Below are 20,050 nucleotides of genomic sequence, written 5' to 3'. Positions count from 1 at the left end.
CCAAAATCTGTTGCGTGGAAATAAATAAATCAAAAAGATAAACATAAAAGTGGGAAATGCAAAATAATCCATCTACCAGTTGATAATGCCTTTCCTCCTCCTTGATACCAAAATCAGTTTTCGCCATGATGTTCATAAACGTGTTTAAAGAGATATTTCACACATTGGCATGATGGGAAGAAAACAAAACGCAGCTAGGCAAATCGTATTATACCCAAGGCATGTAATATTCATCATTTAGATTAAAGAGAGCAAGAAGACGTTGAATGCTATGAAGAGGATTACAGAGCTTGTTTATCATGTTTTATCTATTAGATGACAACAACAGCAGCAATCTAGAAAGATCCCCGGCTATATATTGTGCAAACTAATGATTATGTCCCTGGCCGACCATGATGCTGCTTCAGATTGGGTTTGTAAAATGAAGCCATCTGGTCGGCATAATGGCTTGAGATTAAACTGATATTGGCTTTTGTTACTGTGTTTATTTGTTTTAGCAACAAGGCCTTATCCTAACCCCATGGCTAAAATGGCTTAACAATCATTTATCTGGCACCAGATGACTTGGCAACATCCCCCTGAGTGCTCTCTCTTTCTTAGCCTTTCTGGTTGTATTGATTAACTGTTTGTTGGGAGGAATGTAGAAACCTCAAAAACAGGAAAGACAGAAGGCACTCGCTGGAAGCATTTAAACCGCTATCATGGATCCCTAAAATACTTTGCACCTCTGATGCAATTAAAAACTCTGTTTTGTGTGTGTGTTTTTTTTAAACACAGCTGTTTTGTCGTTGTTATTGCCATCCTGGGACAGATGCTTTTGTTCATTCACCAAGGCCTCGTAAAGATGTCATTGTTTTACTACGGTACAATGTTTCATTGTAATGTTTTGCCAAGGACACAAGATGTAGCAATGTGCGAAGCCTCCAGCTAGGAATGCTGGTGAATTTTTCAGCGCGAGATGCATTTCCACGGCTCCGTCGATCGGTGTCTACGTGCTCCCTCAGCAAACCCAACGGAATCTGATTTTAAAAGGCCGACTGGGCACTAACTGGAAAATAAACGCAAGCGCAAGTCATAAGACGTGGTAATGGCCGGGGGAAAGGCCGAGGCTCTGGCCTGGTAATGCTGACTCATTCCAGGATCCATCGCATTTTAGCATAAGCCACATTTTCATTTCCAGTGAATGTTGTCATCTGCACACACACACCCACCCTGCTGATCTCAGAAGACTGAGTCACAGTAACCACTTAAAAACCCTTTGCAATAAAATGTGTGTGTGTGTGTGTGTATAATCCTGCATTGTCCAATGAGACTGAATTTAAAGGCCTTAGAAGAGACATGGAACACAAAAACCAGCACCACAGCCACAAATCCACATGTTTGTAAACTGAATGTACAGTCTTAAGCTGTGTGTGTGTCATGAGCTTTGCCTCATGAAATATTTAATAGGATCTGTTAGCACCGTTACAAGGTTTGTTAAGGACTAACAGGCCAGCCACGAAATTTCTTGGGGTCGTTCTCTGGAGAGGAGCTCACACAAGGAGCCACACCCAGCACCCAGCACCACGATAAAAGATGGACTGAAGGAAGTGAAAACAAGAAGGGATTTTTACAAGTTTTGGACCTTTTGTGCAGTACAAGCCTGAATCAGAACGGGCTTTAGGTCTTGCAGAAGGCAGAGTGGAAGGTGGATGCTGCGGCTGAGCTGGACGGGGTTTAACTCAACATGTCTTACTGAAGTCAAACCACCTGAGGTCAGTGTGAGACTTGTTATAAGAGCTAATGAACGGGGTGGATCAGTGGAGACTAAAGTGATGGCAGAGATGACATAAAAGAGTCAGTAGTTCTCGTCCTCTTGAGGATGAGGAATCGTCATGGAAAATAGTTTCCTTGTGGGGTCTGTGATCCTTTTCAGAGCTCCAAACGTAATGTCGTTTATTTAAGACTTTCGCAAGCTGATCGCATTCTTCCTAACGGCTCCATCTGTTTATCCAGCGTGAGCATGCTCGCTTGGACTCGATGGTGCTGCTGCTGATGAAGCTGGACCAGCTGGACCAGGAAATCGAGAACGCCCTCAATGCCACCTCCTCGATGCAGAGCACCCCCAACCTCCACCGGCGCCATCATCTGGTACGCACACAGCCATGTTACCGGGCTAAGTTCGACTGTTACACTCCTGGGTTTCAGGCCACTCTTTAGTTTAAATAGACAGCTGCTATCAATGTGAACATTGTCATCTGAAATATGTAAACGTTGTCTTCTGCCAAGTCCTTCTCTGGTTGACAGGGAGCATCGCAAAACCTGTGACTATGTGGATGGTGTTCTCCAACTCTGCATGCACGTGGATTAATCTCCTGCTAAGATGTAAACATACCAGGCAAATAAAACAATGTATATGATTAGTTTAAGGAAATAAATTCAGCTAAAAAAGAAACAAAACTGCCATTCTCCACACCGAAGGCCGAGGCTTAGACAGGCTGGCAGCTGAGCTAACTAATGTGGATGAACTGGGCTTCGCTAGATCTGAACAGGAGTGGGAAAGATTACCGTGAAAGCCCATTCATCTTCTGCGTAAATCTGTTCTTTATCATCTTTTACGAAACACTGAAAGTATGAAGGAATGCGGGGTCTAAGACGTTTGTAATTTATCTGTACAGGAGACCGATCAAGGATCTGTGCCAGCAGCTTCACAGCGTCTCCCAACACCACATGTTACAGCTGTTTCTTCTTCGGTTTCTGCACCATCCCTTGGAGCGAAGCCTAAAAGTGGGGTAAGTCTGGTTGTATCGCTGGTTGTATGCTTTAAACCCTCACAGATCTCCTGACTCCTTTTTTTTTTTTTTTTCTCGCCACATTGTGGCAAAATTTTGAAGGTGCAAGTGTCCTTTGCGCACCCTAAAATAAATAGCTTTGTGACTACAGTATTTCACAAAAACCTCGCCAGAGATAAAGTTATAGTCAAGCTTGGCCTGCGCGTCCCCCTTTTCTGTCAGTCTCTGCAGCAACATGTGAACAGGTTTGTTGCTGTTATGTTACTTAAATGAACAATAACTCAGCTGCATAGACAGCAATGAAGCACAGTTTTATGTTACAGTTAGAAGGTACGAACTCTGCTGCATTAAACGCTGCTGCATTTTATCCCATGTAAGCCTCTCTAAACTTGACAACATTTGACATCTACTGATATTTAATGCAAAATGAATTTTAAGTCACATGAATAGAAATTTTCTTTATCCAAATGGGTTTTTAAAACACCAAGCAGGTGAAAGAGGAGAGCTGACATTCAGAAATGGACACTTTTTTAAAACCATTTCTTAGTTAGATAAAATTTTATCATTTGATTAGGATATACAATCAAAATATGTATTTGTGTGTGATGGGAGAAGTGTTGAAAGGTTTAGATGACAGCATTAATTCATTTTAATTTTATTGTTCAACAAAAACAGTTTTTAGAGAATCCAAACTGAATGACCCTGTACGCTGACTGTTTTTGACTGCATTCCAAATCGTTGTTTTTAAAGTATTTTCACCCTGAAGGTGTTGGCACAGTTCTTTGGAGCAGATGGATTTCATAAATGTTCACGTAAAACGATAATGATCAGCAGCGACCTCAGCACAGATTAATTTAAAAAAATAAAATAAAAACAAAAAACCATGATCAAGATAGATCCAACTCTGGTTGGAAAATCATTTAATTTTAATTGTAATGGTAACTTTTACTTCTGTTACTAAAATAGATGTTTGTGTTCAACTATTTTAGCATTTACAGATTTTCAGATCGTATAAGGAGTTACAATTAAACTAGATTTAGAAATCCACATACATAATTTCAAAATCAGACATTATTTTCCCTCTCATTCTGTAGATAAAGAAGGTGCTTCCTCCACTTTCTCCACTCCTGTTGTTAGCCGTGTGACATCTCCATGAGGTTACATATTATTGTTGGCCTAAATCACATGGAAATGAATAACGTTTGGATGTATAACATCAGCACAAAAGCCTACTTGTTACACTTTCCCCCTCAGGTTTTATGCAACATGTTCATTCATTTCTGACATAGTGGCACAAATACTACAAGGAGTAAACAGCTCAAACAGTGACCTGTTTTTAAAACAGTGCAAAGTTAATCAGTTTTTTAAATTAAATTAAAAATGACACCTAGGATTCTGGCATAGGCCTGAAGATCAAATGTTAATGTTTTAGAAGGGCCAAAAATAACCATCTCAGATTTGCTAATGTCAAAAGTTTCTTGTTGGTCCTTTAATTCTATGATAGAAGACTACATTTTCTAAACACAGCGTTTATGTAAATGTGATTAAGCTGTGTCGTCTTTGTTCAAAGGGTCAAGTTTGTTTTGCCGCTCTAGACAAACTGCATTTTGTGTGAAGTGGTGCAAAAAAAATGGCTCCTTTGATTGTAAAGGTTGCTGATTCCTGGTCTAAAAGGATGTGGATGTTTTGTGTTGGCAGTTTTTTTTCTTTTGGAAATGCATTTTTGTCAGGATGGGGCGCTGCGCCAGCTTTATGAAGAGGTCTACACAAACAAAGTTTCACCGATCTATTTGCATATGTTGTTGCATAAAAGGCAGCTGTCACTGAGATTTTTAAGCATTTTTACGCCCTTCCTTTTGGGATTATTATGGAGTTCAAATTGGAACGAAACAACAGGAACACAGATGGCAAACACACAAACAAAAAGGGAAGTTTCCCCAATAGTAGGAATGTCTTTCAGCTCTATAAGGACTTAGTCAAGCAGAGGATAAGACTCTATAATTAGCTGGTTGCAAAGCTCTAGTCCCCATCACCCCAACAAAAAGGGTCAGAAGGGGAGTCTGAGAGGTGAAAAGCCAAAGCAAGGGGGGAGCAAGGGGAGGGGGGACACACGCTTCAAGTGAGACACGTCTTTAAACCCCTCGCTTGCTCATTTTATGACTTGTCAGCCTCGTACTCCAGCAGCCTTTGTCATGCATGTAAGAAACGAGAGTTTAACTGGTTCGTACTTTTTATCTCCAGACAAACCGATACACAGGAGGATGGTGCCATAAAGAACGTTTCTGTCACAAATCAGCCGTCTTATCAACGCAACAAAGCAAAGTAACATTTATCCATCAGAATTCCTTGGCTAAAAGGACATTCCTGACTTATCCGCTGCAGTCATACGTTGTTGTTGACACCCAAGAGAGGAATTGGCTTGGTTAACGTAAAAGGTCGCAGACGAACAGGTTATATGATGTGCAGCGTTACTGGCTCTGTGGCCAGATGTTTTCACAACACTCATTCCAGATGTGACCCAAGGAAAGACACTAAGCTTTGGTAAACACTGCTGTCGCTGCGTCTATTAGGAGGCGTTTTACGGCGGAGGCTCACGTCGACGCGACGACTTTGCGAGTTTCAGGGGACTGCGGAGTCGTCTTTACGTCGAAATCTTGCGACACAGACTTCATCGTTTCGGCCAGATAATAAAAAGTCTAAATGACGTGAACACAAAGGAGATGTGAGGGGAGAGGGGCTGAGTTCGGAGCTTCAGTCAGACACTCAGCTGTTGGGTTTTACAAGATGTGTTGAATTTAAAATGCATCGTCTGTAATTTACTGAAATATACAAGAGCAGACTGATTACTATCATTTATAGGCATGAAAACACTACTCTGTTCTGAGTCAGAGACAAGCTATAAACCCAGTGTTTTACCGTAGCATTTACTTAAAGATGACTGTATAAACCTTCATTTTCTATTATGTGCGGATCATTTTATTTTGCAATGGGAAATAAACTTGCTCGTTGCCTACAGTTAAAGGTGGATGATTATGTTTTTGCCCGTGTCTGTATGTTTGTGCCTTTCTTTAGGCATAACTATCTAACCATTAGAGCGTCTTCAGTAATAATTTCTTTAATAAAGTGCAATTTTTTCCGTCTGAGCTGTATTCACGCTGCACTAAATATAGCGGCCATAACTGTAGTCAAAGCAAATAAACTTGTCGTAATTTGTTGACCCTAATGAGCCATTAAAAACATTCCATAAATTACTACCTTGTTAGAAGTGGTACTTCACCGCTGGAGAATTTGAACCATGAACCTCCGTGTCCCCGGAGACGACGCGAGCAGCTGCCTCTCGCAGACAGAGCAGTGGAAGGAATTTGTGCTTCGGTCGTACAGTTGCCGCCGCGGGGCTTAAATCGCGGCAGGCGTTTTGAATCGGAAGGGCAGGGAAAGCACAGGTGGATGTGATCGAAGGCTGCTTTCCACTTCTGCAGCTGTGCAAACTGGTTGTTTCGCACTGACTGGAACGCAGTCCCAAGTAATCCACCTGTGCTTTCCCCCACACGTCCAAGTCAAAATATCTGCCATGAAACAGGGCTTTAGTGTTGTGTTGCATTTGTCTGTGTTTTCATTTTGGGCTTTGGAAGGTAACTCCTGTGAAACAATCAGAAAATAACCTTTTTATCTCTTTATATGTTCTCACAGTATTCCAATGCTTTTTAATTTACCTTGTTCTTCACCTCAACCGTACTGAACCTGCTGTGTTTTCAGAGGAAGTCTTCTTAACTTTGTCACCTGTAATTAGCTGAAACCGTTGTTTAAATGCACAGCTACCAAAAGGTTAATTGCAAGGTGTACAACTGTGGTGAGGGTGGTTTTTCTGGGGTTTGTGTTTGTGTTGTGAGTACTTCCTGGTAGACGTGGCCAGACGACTGATTGACGTCTCGTCAACTCTCCCTCCTCACCTGCAAGTGATCTGACTAATGGCAAGGACAGGTGTATTTAAGGCGGTGGCAGAGACCAGACCAGCGCTGGAGCATTACCTGCTTGTGGTAAAGTCGCTGAGCCTCTGTACTAATAAGATTCGTTATTCCGAGTTTGACTAATTCTGTCTCGCTGTGTGCCTCAGGAATTACCTTCTGCCTCGTGGATCCAGTCTAGTTTTCGTTTTCCCTGAGACCTCTGCTAACGCTCATACTACCTGCCTCCCGTGCCTGTCTGTCTGCTTCACTATACCCTCTGGAGGGAATACTCACCACTGGAAGGATTCTCACCCTGGAACCCGAACTCACCACTGCTTGCTTCTCCAAGTGTTGGACCCGCCGCCCTGTCGTAAGGACTTTAAATTCCAACCATTACTTGCCCTTCGTAGGTTCCTCGTGTTTTCACTCCGCCATACTTACCGTGTGTTTCGCTTTTTCAGATCCCGACGTTCATCCTGTAAATTATTTTTCCTGCACTGTAAATAAATCACTTCCCGGTACACTCCTAGTTTCCTGTGTCTGTTTGCTGCCGGACTGCTCCAAAAATCTTCCCTGGTTTATGACAACAACATGTTCTGTAAAAAGATTTAGCAATAACTAGTAGTTACTGCTAAACTTTAAAATACACCATCCAACGGGTGAAAGCCTTTACTAGTATTAGCATTGTGGATGCACTGAGATGCTTCTGTTTTCTGTAGTTTCTTTGTCAACAAATGCAGGTAGTCAGACGTAAAATCCATGTTTATAACCATAAGTTGTGAAAGAAGGTAAAACTGTTCTTTTGTTGTTGTTGTTCTTTTTGGCTATTTCTGGCAATAAAGTCTTCTTATCATTGTCACAAAGCTCTGATCTGACACATGTAAATGTGTCTGATTACAGGCAGTAAAGTTAGTATCTCACATTTGCAAGGGAGTCTTCGAAATGTCCCGAAACATCCGCAAGGTTTCTCAGTTTCCTTTGCGGAACTTGCAGAGGCATTCAGTCTTGTCGCTTGAGTTTTGAACATGTTCAGAAAGTTTGTGCGACAGTTTTTTCTCTCAGCACAGTCACTGCGGGTGCCTCGAACCCGCCTCTGTTTTGTCTCGGGCATTTTTTTCAACCTGTCTCAAAAATGTCACTGCCGTATTTTGACGCCTGTCTCGGAGCGCTCCTTTCAAAATGTCTTTGCAGGGGATCTCAGGTTATTTTTGAATGGCATCGTTCCAGTGGCTGATTATTGTTGTAGTGCATAAAATCCTCTAATTGCTGCAATGTAGCAGCTGAACGTTCTCAGATTTCACCGTTTTGTATGCTAGTTGACGATGCAAGCTCAAAACTGAAAACTTCATGACAAACCCAGTTGGTGAGGAAGGTGAAATGTTGGCAGAGCAGTTATTCTCATTTGTGAACTTTGGGAAAATGACAAGACTTCGAGACGAAATAAGATGCTTGGAGCATTTGAACCAATGTTCAACACCCCAGGCTTTGTCCCCAGAAGACGGTAAGACACTCTTAGTACTGCCTCCTGACTGAGGTGAGCTTAGGCTGTAAAATATCTTTAAAACCCTTTCTTTAGTCCCTGGTTCTTACTGGGGAAATGCAGAGTCAACGAAAGGACTTTTGAAAAACCTGTTCTCCTGTGAATATTCCTGCTGCTTTACTCCACCAGCTGGAAGTCATTTTCCAAACACTTTCCTGCAAATTAAAGCAAATACTTCATGCAAAACCGAGGTAAAATCTAACAGTTTAACAGTACATTTAAAATTCTTGGGTTAAGAAAAAATCAGAATAAAACAGAATAAAACATAATTTTATCAGCTTGATTTGCATTGTCAAACATTTGGCTTTCTGGAAGATACTTGAAATTCATCACGAGGTACCGCTGCGAAACATGTGGACACAATTCAAAATCTGCTCTTTTTTAAATTTTGATTAAAATAAGTGTGTGTATATATATACATGTTTGTATGAAAGTCCATAATAATCATGTAATACAAGTGAGGCAAACATTTTACACTGATCAGTAGACATGCAAAAGAGATCTCAGGTGTTTTAGGAAAGCTGTTGTTTAGATAGCTTTTTGATTTTGAGCTTGAACAACATTCTTGAAAAATAAAAGCACGTCGCACTGATTATCTATAGTCAACCGGTAGCAAGTGCAACCTGTTTAAAGGTCATAAACAGATTAATTTCAACTTTATCCAACACAGGCAACAGACAGACATTGAAAAGAATTGGTCCAGACAAGTAGCACCTTTCAGAAAATCAGGGAGATGTTCAAACCTGTAGTCTGAGTGACTAAATGCGTCCTCAGTTTCATTTAAATCCTCATTTAATAGTAACAAAAAGCTCCTGGAGGGTGCAGTTATCTACATACACTGAATACAGATCACTTTCTATAGGCCTGAATTTTAAATAGAGATCTGAATTTGAAACTAACGAGAAAAAAAAACAGTTTTGGATTGAATAAAGTCTGAGTAAAATGTTAGAGGGAAGGAAGATGTCACCTTTTTTCATCTAATATCAGCTGAGGAGCTGGAGAAGAGTGGCCCGTGTCTGCATTCGAGTTATCTTTGTGTGAACAGCAACATGTTTGTCATTCCTGTTGTGTCGGATTGTGAACGAGGTGAGGAGTGTTCGCGTCCCTCCTTGACAATAAGCGCATCACCGTGGTGTGATTTAGACAAAGCTCCGTGTCACGCTGTTCTGGCCTTTATGTAACCATGAAAGCACGATGTGGTGTTGGTTCGTGATTAGAGGGCAACCATTTGACACAAACGTCATCTTTCATTTGCTGTTGTGGATAAGGCACCGAGTTCATATTAGTACATTCTTCTCTTCTTGCTCTCATATCCACTGGCTATTGTTAGCCTTCAGCAGGTGGTTGTTATTATTGCATCTAGCTTCTACCGGATGTTGTGCCACAGCAGGTGCTATATTTTTTTTCTTGTGGTGGAATGGCTATTCTTTACCCATTTCTTTTTTTTTTTGCCTATTTTTACTACTTGTGTACTGTAGCAGGTGTCCCTCACTTTTGTTTTGCTCATATTGCTGTGTTGCAGCAGGTGGGTTACTTTTATTTATAACACAATGTTGTGGGCACATTGAGTTTAAAGTGGAGTACGTTTAAGACTGCATTCATCACTTGTTTTAACTCAGAAAATTCACATTTTTTTTGCAATTATCCTTTAGCTTGTAGAGTTAGAGGCCTTGCATGTCTTGAGGGAGTGTGTACAGTTTCACCCACCTCCTTTCATGCTAGACTTTTAAACTAAGTCTCAGCTACTACCACAGCAAACTTCAAGTCAGTGTCTAAAAATTGGATTGAATTTCAGTCATTTTTGAGCTTTTTAAGATCAGGTTGCTGTGGCAGCCATCTTAAATTGGGTCGGCTTCTAAAGTTAATCATTTGTAGATGTACAACCATTGTTTACTTTCTGCAAGCTTCATTAAAATTCATCCAGTGGGTCACAAGATATTTTGGTAAGAGATACACAAATGAATACACACACACAGACATGGGCAAAAACTTTATCAACCACCTTTCGCCTTTTGGCCTTGGGCGATTATTAAGTTATCTAGTCTGTAAAACACATTCGATACGAGTCTGTATTTTTAGAGAAGCGTTCCGGATGTGCCGAGCATCCGAGGCGGGCGGAGGCCTCATGACCCCTGACCACCTTCCTCCGAGCGTTACAGTCGGAAACAACATGTCAGCCGCCTTCGGCACCGAGCGTTCACACCAGCGAGGCAGAGCCGGGGGTCCTCCGAAGGACTTAAAGAAGTTGCTGAATGGAGCACATAGCTGCGTGTTAAATTTAGCACAGGGATGTTTTACGTGCCACGCATGTGTTGACAGGGAAGGGGCTGTTCTGTACCAACCTTCACCCGCTCTCGTTTTTTTTTTTGTTTTTTTTTCTTCTGGTAAACATTCCCCAGCAGGGCAACCTCTGACCCTGTGTTATGATCTGTATGTGATCCCCATAGAAACAAGCCAAGTACAAGTTGTGTCGTTTGCTGCCAGATCTTTGGCCTGTCAACTTCCCATAACTGAGCATTATTTTTTAAAATGAACGATTGATAAAGAGATATTTTTATTCGCACAGTGACAAGCATTTAATTCCCTGTCCGTAGGTCGCGTATGAACATAGTTCTTTATCTGTCTGTTCTCTGGTGGACAATAGACGTGCTGTGATTTGCGTGCTAAGGTCACTCGCGGATCTCTGCTCTGTCCTTCCTCTGTGTTCCGCTTTGGCAGCCTCGCAGTCCCCAAACATCCTCCGTCCAAACCACACCTTCCCAGTGTCCCAGCCAGATAAACGGCCAAGGACTTCAGCTACTTTCACTGCCCCCTCTGTTGTTTGTCTTCTCATTTGCGCCACCGTCCCTGCTCTTAGTCAACAGTGAACGCAAAGAGCAACAGGCGGAATCATGTTTGCCTACATTCCACCCACATAGTTGACTTATAGGCTGCCAAAATAAGTCAGCGAGCTCCGAAACCGACCGCCATTCAGCCCGACGAGTGCTGCCGGCAGGGGCTCTGGTCACGGCCACGCTGGCTGCTTTGTGTTGTGTCAATGTCCCCAAGGACAATGACACAATCCCTCTGCTGAGCACAGCTGTAACAAGCAGACAAACACTGGCCCGCTGTGGCTTACAATATAAGAGGATCAGGGAGAGAGAGAGAGAGAAAAAAGAAAGGGCTTATGTTTAGAGCAGGATGTGGAAAATTAACTTCTCCTCAACTCCCACAAGGAAATCTTGTTTTTCCTGTCAGTCCAACACCATATTGTTGTATAGAAGCGCTCCAGTAGATGAAAGGACCATATACAGAATGTGTAGGTTTCTTCTGTTCGTTGTTGGCCGAGTGTTAGCAAACATGGAGTCTGACAGACAGCAGCGCTCACAGCCGAAACATGCCCCACACGGTCCGCATGTTTCAGCCTGACTCCGAGCTGGCTTTGTAGGCTTTCAGTTTTTATTGTCTAAAAAAAATCTGGATTTGAGCCACGATTCGAGTAACCGTTTCACAGAATGAGATGTCTCTTTGAGCATCTTAATGAGAGTCAAGTACAACACGTTGTCGAGCGCTCACCGTGCGCTTATTAACTATCATTATCTCTGTTTTCTGTGGCACGGAGCCTAAATCGCATCAGCGCGACCACAAGCGCAATTATCATTATACGGAGATAATAAATGTGTGGTTTCTTTAAAACATAATTTTAAAAAAGAGTCATACCTTTTTTTTTTGGTTGTTTTTTTTTTTTTTTTTAAATACAAAATAATAAAGCATTCATGAACACCCGTGGCGTTAAAACCAAATACCGAAGAGTACATCTGTTACACGAAGAGGACTGGAATAGTTGCAGGATGATGGTACTTGTTGACTGTAAATCTTTGGGATGCCTGGAAAATACAAGCATCTGGAAACACCCCTGCAGCCGGCTGATAATGAAGCGCTATAAATCAGAGAGCACAACAACAAACTGAACGCACTCCCAAACACAACGCACAGGAATGCTCTATAAACCAGGTGCAATTAAAGCTGTGCCGATTCGGGCGTGTGCGTCAAGGTTTCAAGGGGTGACTTTCAGCTGGAGAATGTGTTTACACGTTTATTTCAGATTGTTTTTCTTTCATTCATTGCCTCGGTGAAGACACATTTGAGCACTTAGTCATTATCACCCGCCGCCAACGGCAATAATGTTTTTGCCCATGTCTGTCGAGAGCAAAATATCTCTTGAACCACTTAATGGATTTTGATTCTCTCGACAACTAAATAACGTTTGGACTCAGACCCATTCAAAATGGCTACCACAGCTAAGCGAGCTTATGAAACACAAAGATGACTGCGACTCAGCCAGGGGTAAAATTATTGAGCTAAAATTCCCATGTAACTGATCACGCATGGGCTGCTTTTCCATTACCTGTTAGGGTCCTCTGTGCCTATCTGTTAGCAAAATATCTCATGAACCAGTGGACAGATTTTTGATTTTTTTTCAGAAAGCAACCATTGGTTGTACATCTACAACAGATTAACTTTTACAGCCAAGCCACCACAGCTAATCAACATTATCCAACACAAAGAATGGCTACAACTAAGTCAGTTTGACAGATATTGAGCTAACTTTTGATATTGTAGTAGCTGAAAGTTTTCCTCAACACAAACATCTAGCGCTAGCAGATATCGCATGAGATCTCGCATTAGTTAAAATGACTATAACGCTCTCCCTTCTCCGCACAAAATGATCTCAGTTTAAAACTGGCCTGTAAGGCGGCAGGCAACATGCATTCCTTGAATCAATGCTCAGCTCCTAATTATGATGAGAATTCAAGTCTCCATGAACTCGGTGTCTAAATCTAAAGTCCAGAGTTCAGTAGATGTTTTCAAACTGTGTCCCAGTATGTCTCCAACTGGTCCCTGTGTTTCTGCCACAGCTTTTGACAGAGGACAGTCTAATCCCTCCTTGTTAACCCACTCTGTGCTTTCTCCCCCAAAATGTCAGCAGCTAATCCACGAGCCGGTACTGTTTTTGCAGTTGGGAATTTAAGCTTATCCTTATTAAGTCTGGTTCTTAAGCCACCAATTCGGGCCTGGAGAGCAGGAACAGGTGATACATTTTACTCTTGATTAAAGCAGTGACAGGGTACCATGCAACAGAGGGTGTTCTATCTGTAGACTTTAAATCTACTTGGCAACACACACAAGAGGAGGACCACAGTATGTTGTGTGAATAAGCAGATTCTCAGACATTTTAGATATAACTATTAATAGATGTCAGCTTCAACCTTTCTTTTCAGACAGATGACATCATAGGGGGAGGGAAGTTGCGTTGATGAGTCTTCGGCTCTTCTGCTCTTGCAGATTGCTACAGTTATTTGATTTGTTTCTTAGCCGGCTACGGTTAGCTCGGTGGTCAGTGCCACGGTCTCGTGATCCTGCAGGTTCGAGCCCAGGTTGCGGCAGGAAGGGCATCTGGCGTAAAACAATTGCCAAATGGTTCATGCGAGTTTGCTCGCTGTGGCAACCCCTGAAGAAAGGGACGACAGAAAGAACAAAACTGGTTCTGTTTCTTAGCATCACATCTTTTCTCTTCAGCAGGTTCATTTCATTTAACTTTCTCCCCAAGAATCATTAGGATGCCACTCTTAGTTTGGTATTTGTTCGCTCTTTCATGTTGGTGCGATTAAAAATCATTAAACAATGAATTTTTTTCCCCTTTATATATATTTTTTTACCTTTTAAGTGTACTGTATGTCCTTTAGTTTTTTTTTGTTGTTGTTGTTGTTGGCAGCATATACTGTATATGATGGTATTTTTCTGCTGTTATAGTACTGATCATAGTACAACAGAACAGAAAGTATTTGTATTTTACCTGTTATCGTCTCTGGCAGTGTATATTATTAATATTAACCTCCTAACACAACTAAAAGTGTTTTTGGTTTTGCTATGGAGTTCACGTTGGTCTTACAGAAGAAAGGAGACATTTTGAAGTTTTAAACGTACTGTTAGTAATTGTTTTCTTTTCAACCTGCTGCTAAACTCGACATCTGGAAACTAATATTCCTGCGGGAAACGTTCCAGTGCATCATCACACTAAGTCATTGCATCACTTCCTTTTAACACACCGAAAGTGTGACATATGGTGACCATTAAAATGTAGAGGGAAAAAAAAAGAAGTGGAAGGTATTAGAAGTTGGTAACAAGGCAGGGTAGGAAGAGGTTAAACTTTTACTTTTGGGGAATGGCTGAAATGGAATTGTTTCCCACGTTTCCCACTCACACGTGCGCTCGTGCTGACAGAGCACGGAGAAGAAAATTCCTTTGTAAATGCGACGCAGAAAGAGCACATTCATGATGGTCAGACAAAAAAAAAAAAAAAAAAAGGGAGAAGAAAAAACAGAAATGAGCTTCAGATAACATCTCCGTGGGTTTCTGTTTTGGGAGTACGTACGCTAGCAGGGCGCTCTCTTTCCTCGGTCACACATCGGAGCGCTGGAGACGCTGGCTGACCTGATCATAAGCCATTTGCACCAATTTAGCCATTTGCACTAAGTGGTGGAGAAAAAAGTTTGGGTTAGCCTAAGCCCCCTAATCCCTGTCCAGCACAGACCATGGGTGGCCACACATGCACACACATACTTCAGCTGCGGTGGTGGGGAGGGGATGAGAGGAGCTGGAACAGGCTTGGTGGATTGCTTGAGTTTGTGCAAGAACCACATGCCATCGGCTTACCTGACATCGCTGTGCATCCAGCCACACACTGTCATAATCTGGTATTTTCAGTTTGTTGTTTTTGATTATTGTCTTGTTTCTGTCATGGTTTGGTGATTTCAGTTTGTTGTTTTGATTATGGTCTTGTTTCGGTTTGTGTTTTGTTTCAGTTTAGTTTTTCCTGTTTATGTTTGCTGTCACTCTCCACCTCCCCAGTACTTTTCCTGTTAGGTCTGCCACGCCCATCTCCACCTGCTGGTAATTGTTTCTCACTCACCTGTGTCCATTTTTCTCATTATCCTCTGTCTTTAAGTACCGGTCTTTCTCATTCACTAGTCACTGGATCATTCCGTTTTGGTCTCCTTGTGTCTTGCTCCTTGCCATGCCCTGTTCTCTCGTTTTATTTTGGATTTAGTCTTTGTTAGTTTTGCTGCCACGTCAGCCCTTTTGTTTTGATGGTTTTCTTTAGTTAATAAATTAGTTTCTTCAGCTCTGAGTCTGCGTTCTGGGTTCACCTCTGTCTCCACGCTTCATGACACACACGTTAAATGGTACATTATGAAAATCACAATTAAACTGATCTTAAAGGCGAAACATTAGAATTTTTTCCATTCAAACTCCCCCAAATTGAATTAGCAATATGTAGCAAAGCCCGCAATTGAATATGGTCAACACTCTTCGGTTTTTTACTCCTGGACCACGACAAGCATTTATATACTACACTTTTTTAAACCTTTGAAACATTGTTGCAGATCTTTGTGGCGAGCCTAAAGTTTTCAAAGAATCAATGCACTTCATGTTAAACGTTAGAGGAAAAAAAACTGTTTCTTTCTGAGCTAAAGATAAGTCTGTTAAAGTGGCTGTACCATAACAAAACAATTTGTGGGAAAATTTACTCCACTAAACTGCAGGCCTCAGTACAGAAAATAATAACCATATGGTGGATGATTATCCGAGGTCCCAGGCCTCTTCGCGTATGTGTAAGGCAAACACATACCATACCCCTCGTGCCCTGAAACAACCCACTTCCATTAAATTAGTGGCAGTAAATGAGGCAGCTGACGCAGCTCTACGGTGAGCACTTGACACGGCCTGTTCAGCCTCACACTGCAGAGGCAAAAACATATGCAAATGTCAAGAAAATATGTGACTATAGAGCTAAGAAAACACTGCCACTTTTTCAAAAGTAAAAACCGTTAATTATGAATTATAGCTTTCAGAAATGAATAAATAAGGATTATTCTCTTTCTAATTACAAGGATGAACTGATTAGTGTATTATTATTTTTAACAGTTGATGTGATTTATATTACAAGTGCTGCAAAGTGTATTTGTTTAATGTGTATTTTGGACATGCCACTGTATAAATATGAGATGCAGAGTGCATCCCATCGTACCCAACAGTTTCTCAGAACTGGCTCGAAGGACAAACGGTGCCGTCCTAAACTTTAAACCGGTGCTGATGCTGAACAACGATGCTAATGATGCTGAAAAAGCAGAGCTATTATTATTTGAGTCCAACAGCTAACCCCACCCTCACTCCCTGCCTTAATTTGCGCCAAATTGTCCACAACGCCGCATTCTGTCTGAAATACTAACCAGGAATTAGCTCAAGCTCGTAATGTTAGGACTGTCAAAACTAAAACATTCTTAACGAGGTAAGGAATGAGATCTGATTGGACAGAACTGTGTGTGCGGTGGCTCTGTGATCCTGGGTTAGCGCTATCGTTTTACACCAATAAGGCCACCAGTTTAAATCTCAGCTGGGTTTATTCTGTTGAAGTTAGAGCACATGCGGGTTTTCTCCAGGTTCTCTGGTCTTCTTCCACAGTCCCCACCCACCCACTAGAACTTAGTGGTTCTAGATTTTCTTTAAGAACGAGTCTGACCAGGTGTTTGTCCCTTCATTGGCCCTTTGATGGTGGTGATCTCTCTAAAGACTTTCATCCATCCATCCATCCATCCATCCATCCATCCATCCATCCATCCATCCTTTTTTTCCTTACCCGCTTGACTAAGGAGATTCAGAACACAAAGTATTTGCAAATACTCATATTTTTAAAACCTGTTTTGTTTCACTGTCATCATGTTTGAGTATGTTTAGTGTGGTGAGATCTTAGCATTGTAGGGTTTTGCTTTTGCTGGCCCAATAACTTCTATGAGGTGTTATTGCCACAGTGAGGTTATCTGACGAACTCTGTGACATATTTCAGCGACGGAGCCAAAGACTACACATGTGTTGTTTTATCGTTTGGCTTTTATTACAGTTGTGCAAAGGCAGGCGTGATGTTTTCCTGTTTTCTCTCATGTTTGTGTCTTACACCACATGGCTGCTTGTCATAACTTCAGATCTACCACAGAAATATGTGAGTGGTGTCAGTCAGGCTCTTAACAAGAAAAGCAACAAGCGAGGGAAAAAAAAAGAAAAAAGAAAAGCAATTCCATAAATTTTTGACAATTCCTTCGTGATGGCATTCTGTGTGGTTTCGTTTGTGCAACGTCTGTTGCGAAAGTGATGCTGTAGTGTGCCCAAACATTCTACGTGTTATTTAAACAGGAGACGAAAATATGTGGAAAAGCAAGTGTATTATAAGAAAATGTAATCACTCAGGTTTCTTCTTGAGGAGAGTGGATTAAAACAGGTCAGGCTGTGGAGGAACCTGGGGTCAAATGTCAATGACAAAAATGACCTTTGCATTCCATCTAACACACACACAAAAACACGCTCAAACACACACCCTTTACTGCTGAAATCACCAAACAACTGGCCTGTTTTTACTGCACAGCCTGTGTTGATGCAGTGGTGTTTCCCCGAACCCCTAACAACTCCAAAGAAGGACATATTTAGTGCACTATGTGATGAGAATCTACAACGGCCATAAAACGTGTTGTGATTTTATCAGTAATGTCTCTCCAGACTCCCCCGTGTTAGCGTTATATCAACACGGACTCACTAGAACGCGCGTGGTGCGCTCCGACTTTTAATGATATGATATTTGTTCAGACCTCTCTGGCGAGTTGAGCATTTATTTAAAATGTGCGCACATCAGAAAAATATGTGAACTTATTTTTGGAATTTGACTTTTTTTTTTTGCTCAAGTAAAAATAGTCTTGTAAGGGGAGTGTTTGTTGACAACGATAATTGTAGATGAATGATTTTTATGTGATAAGCAGTGGGAATTATTAAGGGGATTACAAAAATGTAGCTTTCACTGCATTAGACCAGTGAAGAATGGGTTGGTTTAATTGCATATCGTTGAGTTTTACTGAGGAATGTTTACCAAAAAAATCAAATTCATCTGTATAAATCATTGCAGAATGATTAAAAATAAACCTATATATTTTTTTCCACTCTCTTCCCAGAGCTCCTCAGTTGTTCCTGAGACGAAAAAAGCAGGTAAGTTCTTGTTGTTCTTCTTATATGTGCAGTTTGTTCAGTGTTTTACGGCTTGCTGGATGAGAAGCTTTATGTGTGATAACATCAGAATTTTCTTTTTTTTTTCCCCTCATATTTATAAGATTAGGAAAAACTGTCTTTAGCTGGTCCCCTCAGACCTCACATGGTGTCATGTGAGGATATTCTGGGGCATATCTCAGAACGATTCACAACGTGGGGCCAATGGAAGCCAAAAGCAGACGCTGCTTTTCTGGATGGAGGCGTAGATAAAATCCGAAACTCATCTTCGTAACCATCAGGCCTGTTGCCTTTCCGTGATAAGAGCCAGACTAGGTGTGGAGTCTGGTGCACTTTTGAACCATTCCCTCAGTTATCTTTGGTCCTCATTTTTTATTCCTGTTCCCCAGTAGTCCAAAATTATATCACAAACTAAAAATAAAAATACCTAAAATGAATAATGTACACTGAATGCAAAATGATCTGTATTCCATCTTATCAAACAGACAAATGTAGTCTTGGCACCTTTTAAGTTTAATTTTTTTAAGTAATGTTCAGTGAAAGGTTATAAACAATATCTTACATGCTGTAAATAGCTCTTTGAACAACCTCAGTTAAAAGACTATATATATATTATTATGATGAATTGACAGCTAGCTGTCCAAGCAGGACAAGAACAAAGTAGATTGCTGCCATCTTTTAACAGCTTCAGTCTCAAACATTTTACAGCAGTTCACACAAAGTTAATTTATAAACCTTTACATCACAGTCAATTTTAAATTGCACTGTTATTTTGGCAAAAGTATTATATATTTCTGTCAGGCTGCACTGGAAGTGGTACAGCTAGCTGCTGCTGTCACAGATTTGTGCTTTCAAATAACCCCAGAACTCTGTGTAAATAACCGTGTAGGTTAAAACTGCCGGTAAGGTTTCATAAAACAGCATTTCTTTGAACCACCATAATATTTTTGAGGTTTAAGTTGCTGTTGAATATCATGTAAATGGTAAATGCTCCTTGAACAGCACTGAGGCTGTGATTGCTACTTCAGGTATGAACTGAATAAGAAAGCTGGGCAAATTTGTGTTAAAGTTTAGTTTCCTAATACTTTTTTTTACACTTCCATGTTTGCATGAGAAAGACGGAACTCACTTTCTAACCTTTACACGTGTAGTATTTGTCACAGTTATCGGTTGTTATCAGTTTCATGTTATGAATAGGCTTCCTTTAACTGAAATGTCATGTCGTTTCATAGCAGCGCTCGTTGTGGACTTTAATATGAGCTGATCTAAAGGACAAACTCACTCTGTGGTGACTGCTCCCTCCCTCCTCTCTGGCTTCAGCCTCGGTCAGCAGTCTGCTGAACACGCTCGTCAGGAAAGCCTTGGATGGACACATTTACTTCCAGACAGATGCCAGGGGAGCTGCGTTCATTAACACCCCCCCCTCCCCGGCCGTGTCGTCAGTCCACTGGTAAACAATGACAACGAGGTGGACTGACGTGGAGACAAGCCGTTCAGACTGCCTTCCTGCCGTCTCAAAGCCAGATGGGAGTCCTCGCTCACTTTGTCTTTCTCCGTTTCTAATGACCAACCACTGTCTGCAAAGCCTTTTATGAGAGACGACGTGCAGACGCTTTTTGTGTTTGTTGCTGTGTGCGTTCTTGTGTTCACTGCGTACTTCAGTTCTACCTCTTGGCAAAGGGCCTGAGTTCACCCCCCCCCCC

The 20,050-nt window shown here is 41.4% G+C and overlaps 1 protein-coding gene across 1 annotated transcript in view; it reads left to right on the top strand.

The window, feature by feature from the left end:
* dlc1 (DLC1 Rho GTPase activating protein) overlaps nucleotides 1–20,050 on the top strand; it is an 86,046-nt gene that overhangs the window by 4,342 nt on the left and 61,654 nt on the right. Inside the window, exons 2-4 of the mRNA XM_017406785.3 lie at nucleotides 1,996–2,130; nucleotides 2,658–2,771; nucleotides 18,296–18,329. Of these exons, the coding sequence (XP_017262274.1) occupies nucleotides 1,996–2,130; nucleotides 2,658–2,771; nucleotides 18,296–18,329 (283 nt within the window). The remainder of the gene's footprint in view (nucleotides 1–1,995; nucleotides 2,131–2,657; nucleotides 2,772–18,295; nucleotides 18,330–20,050) is intronic.

This window comes from Kryptolebias marmoratus, linkage group LG3 (assembly GCF_001649575.2).
Source record: "Kryptolebias marmoratus isolate JLee-2015 linkage group LG3, ASM164957v2, whole genome shotgun sequence".
In the NCBI taxonomy this organism is placed as follows: Eukaryota; Metazoa; Chordata; class Actinopteri; order Cyprinodontiformes; family Rivulidae; genus Kryptolebias; species Kryptolebias marmoratus.
Note: the sequence above shows the minus strand (reverse complement) of the source record. Positions and strands in the feature narration are given on the sequence as shown.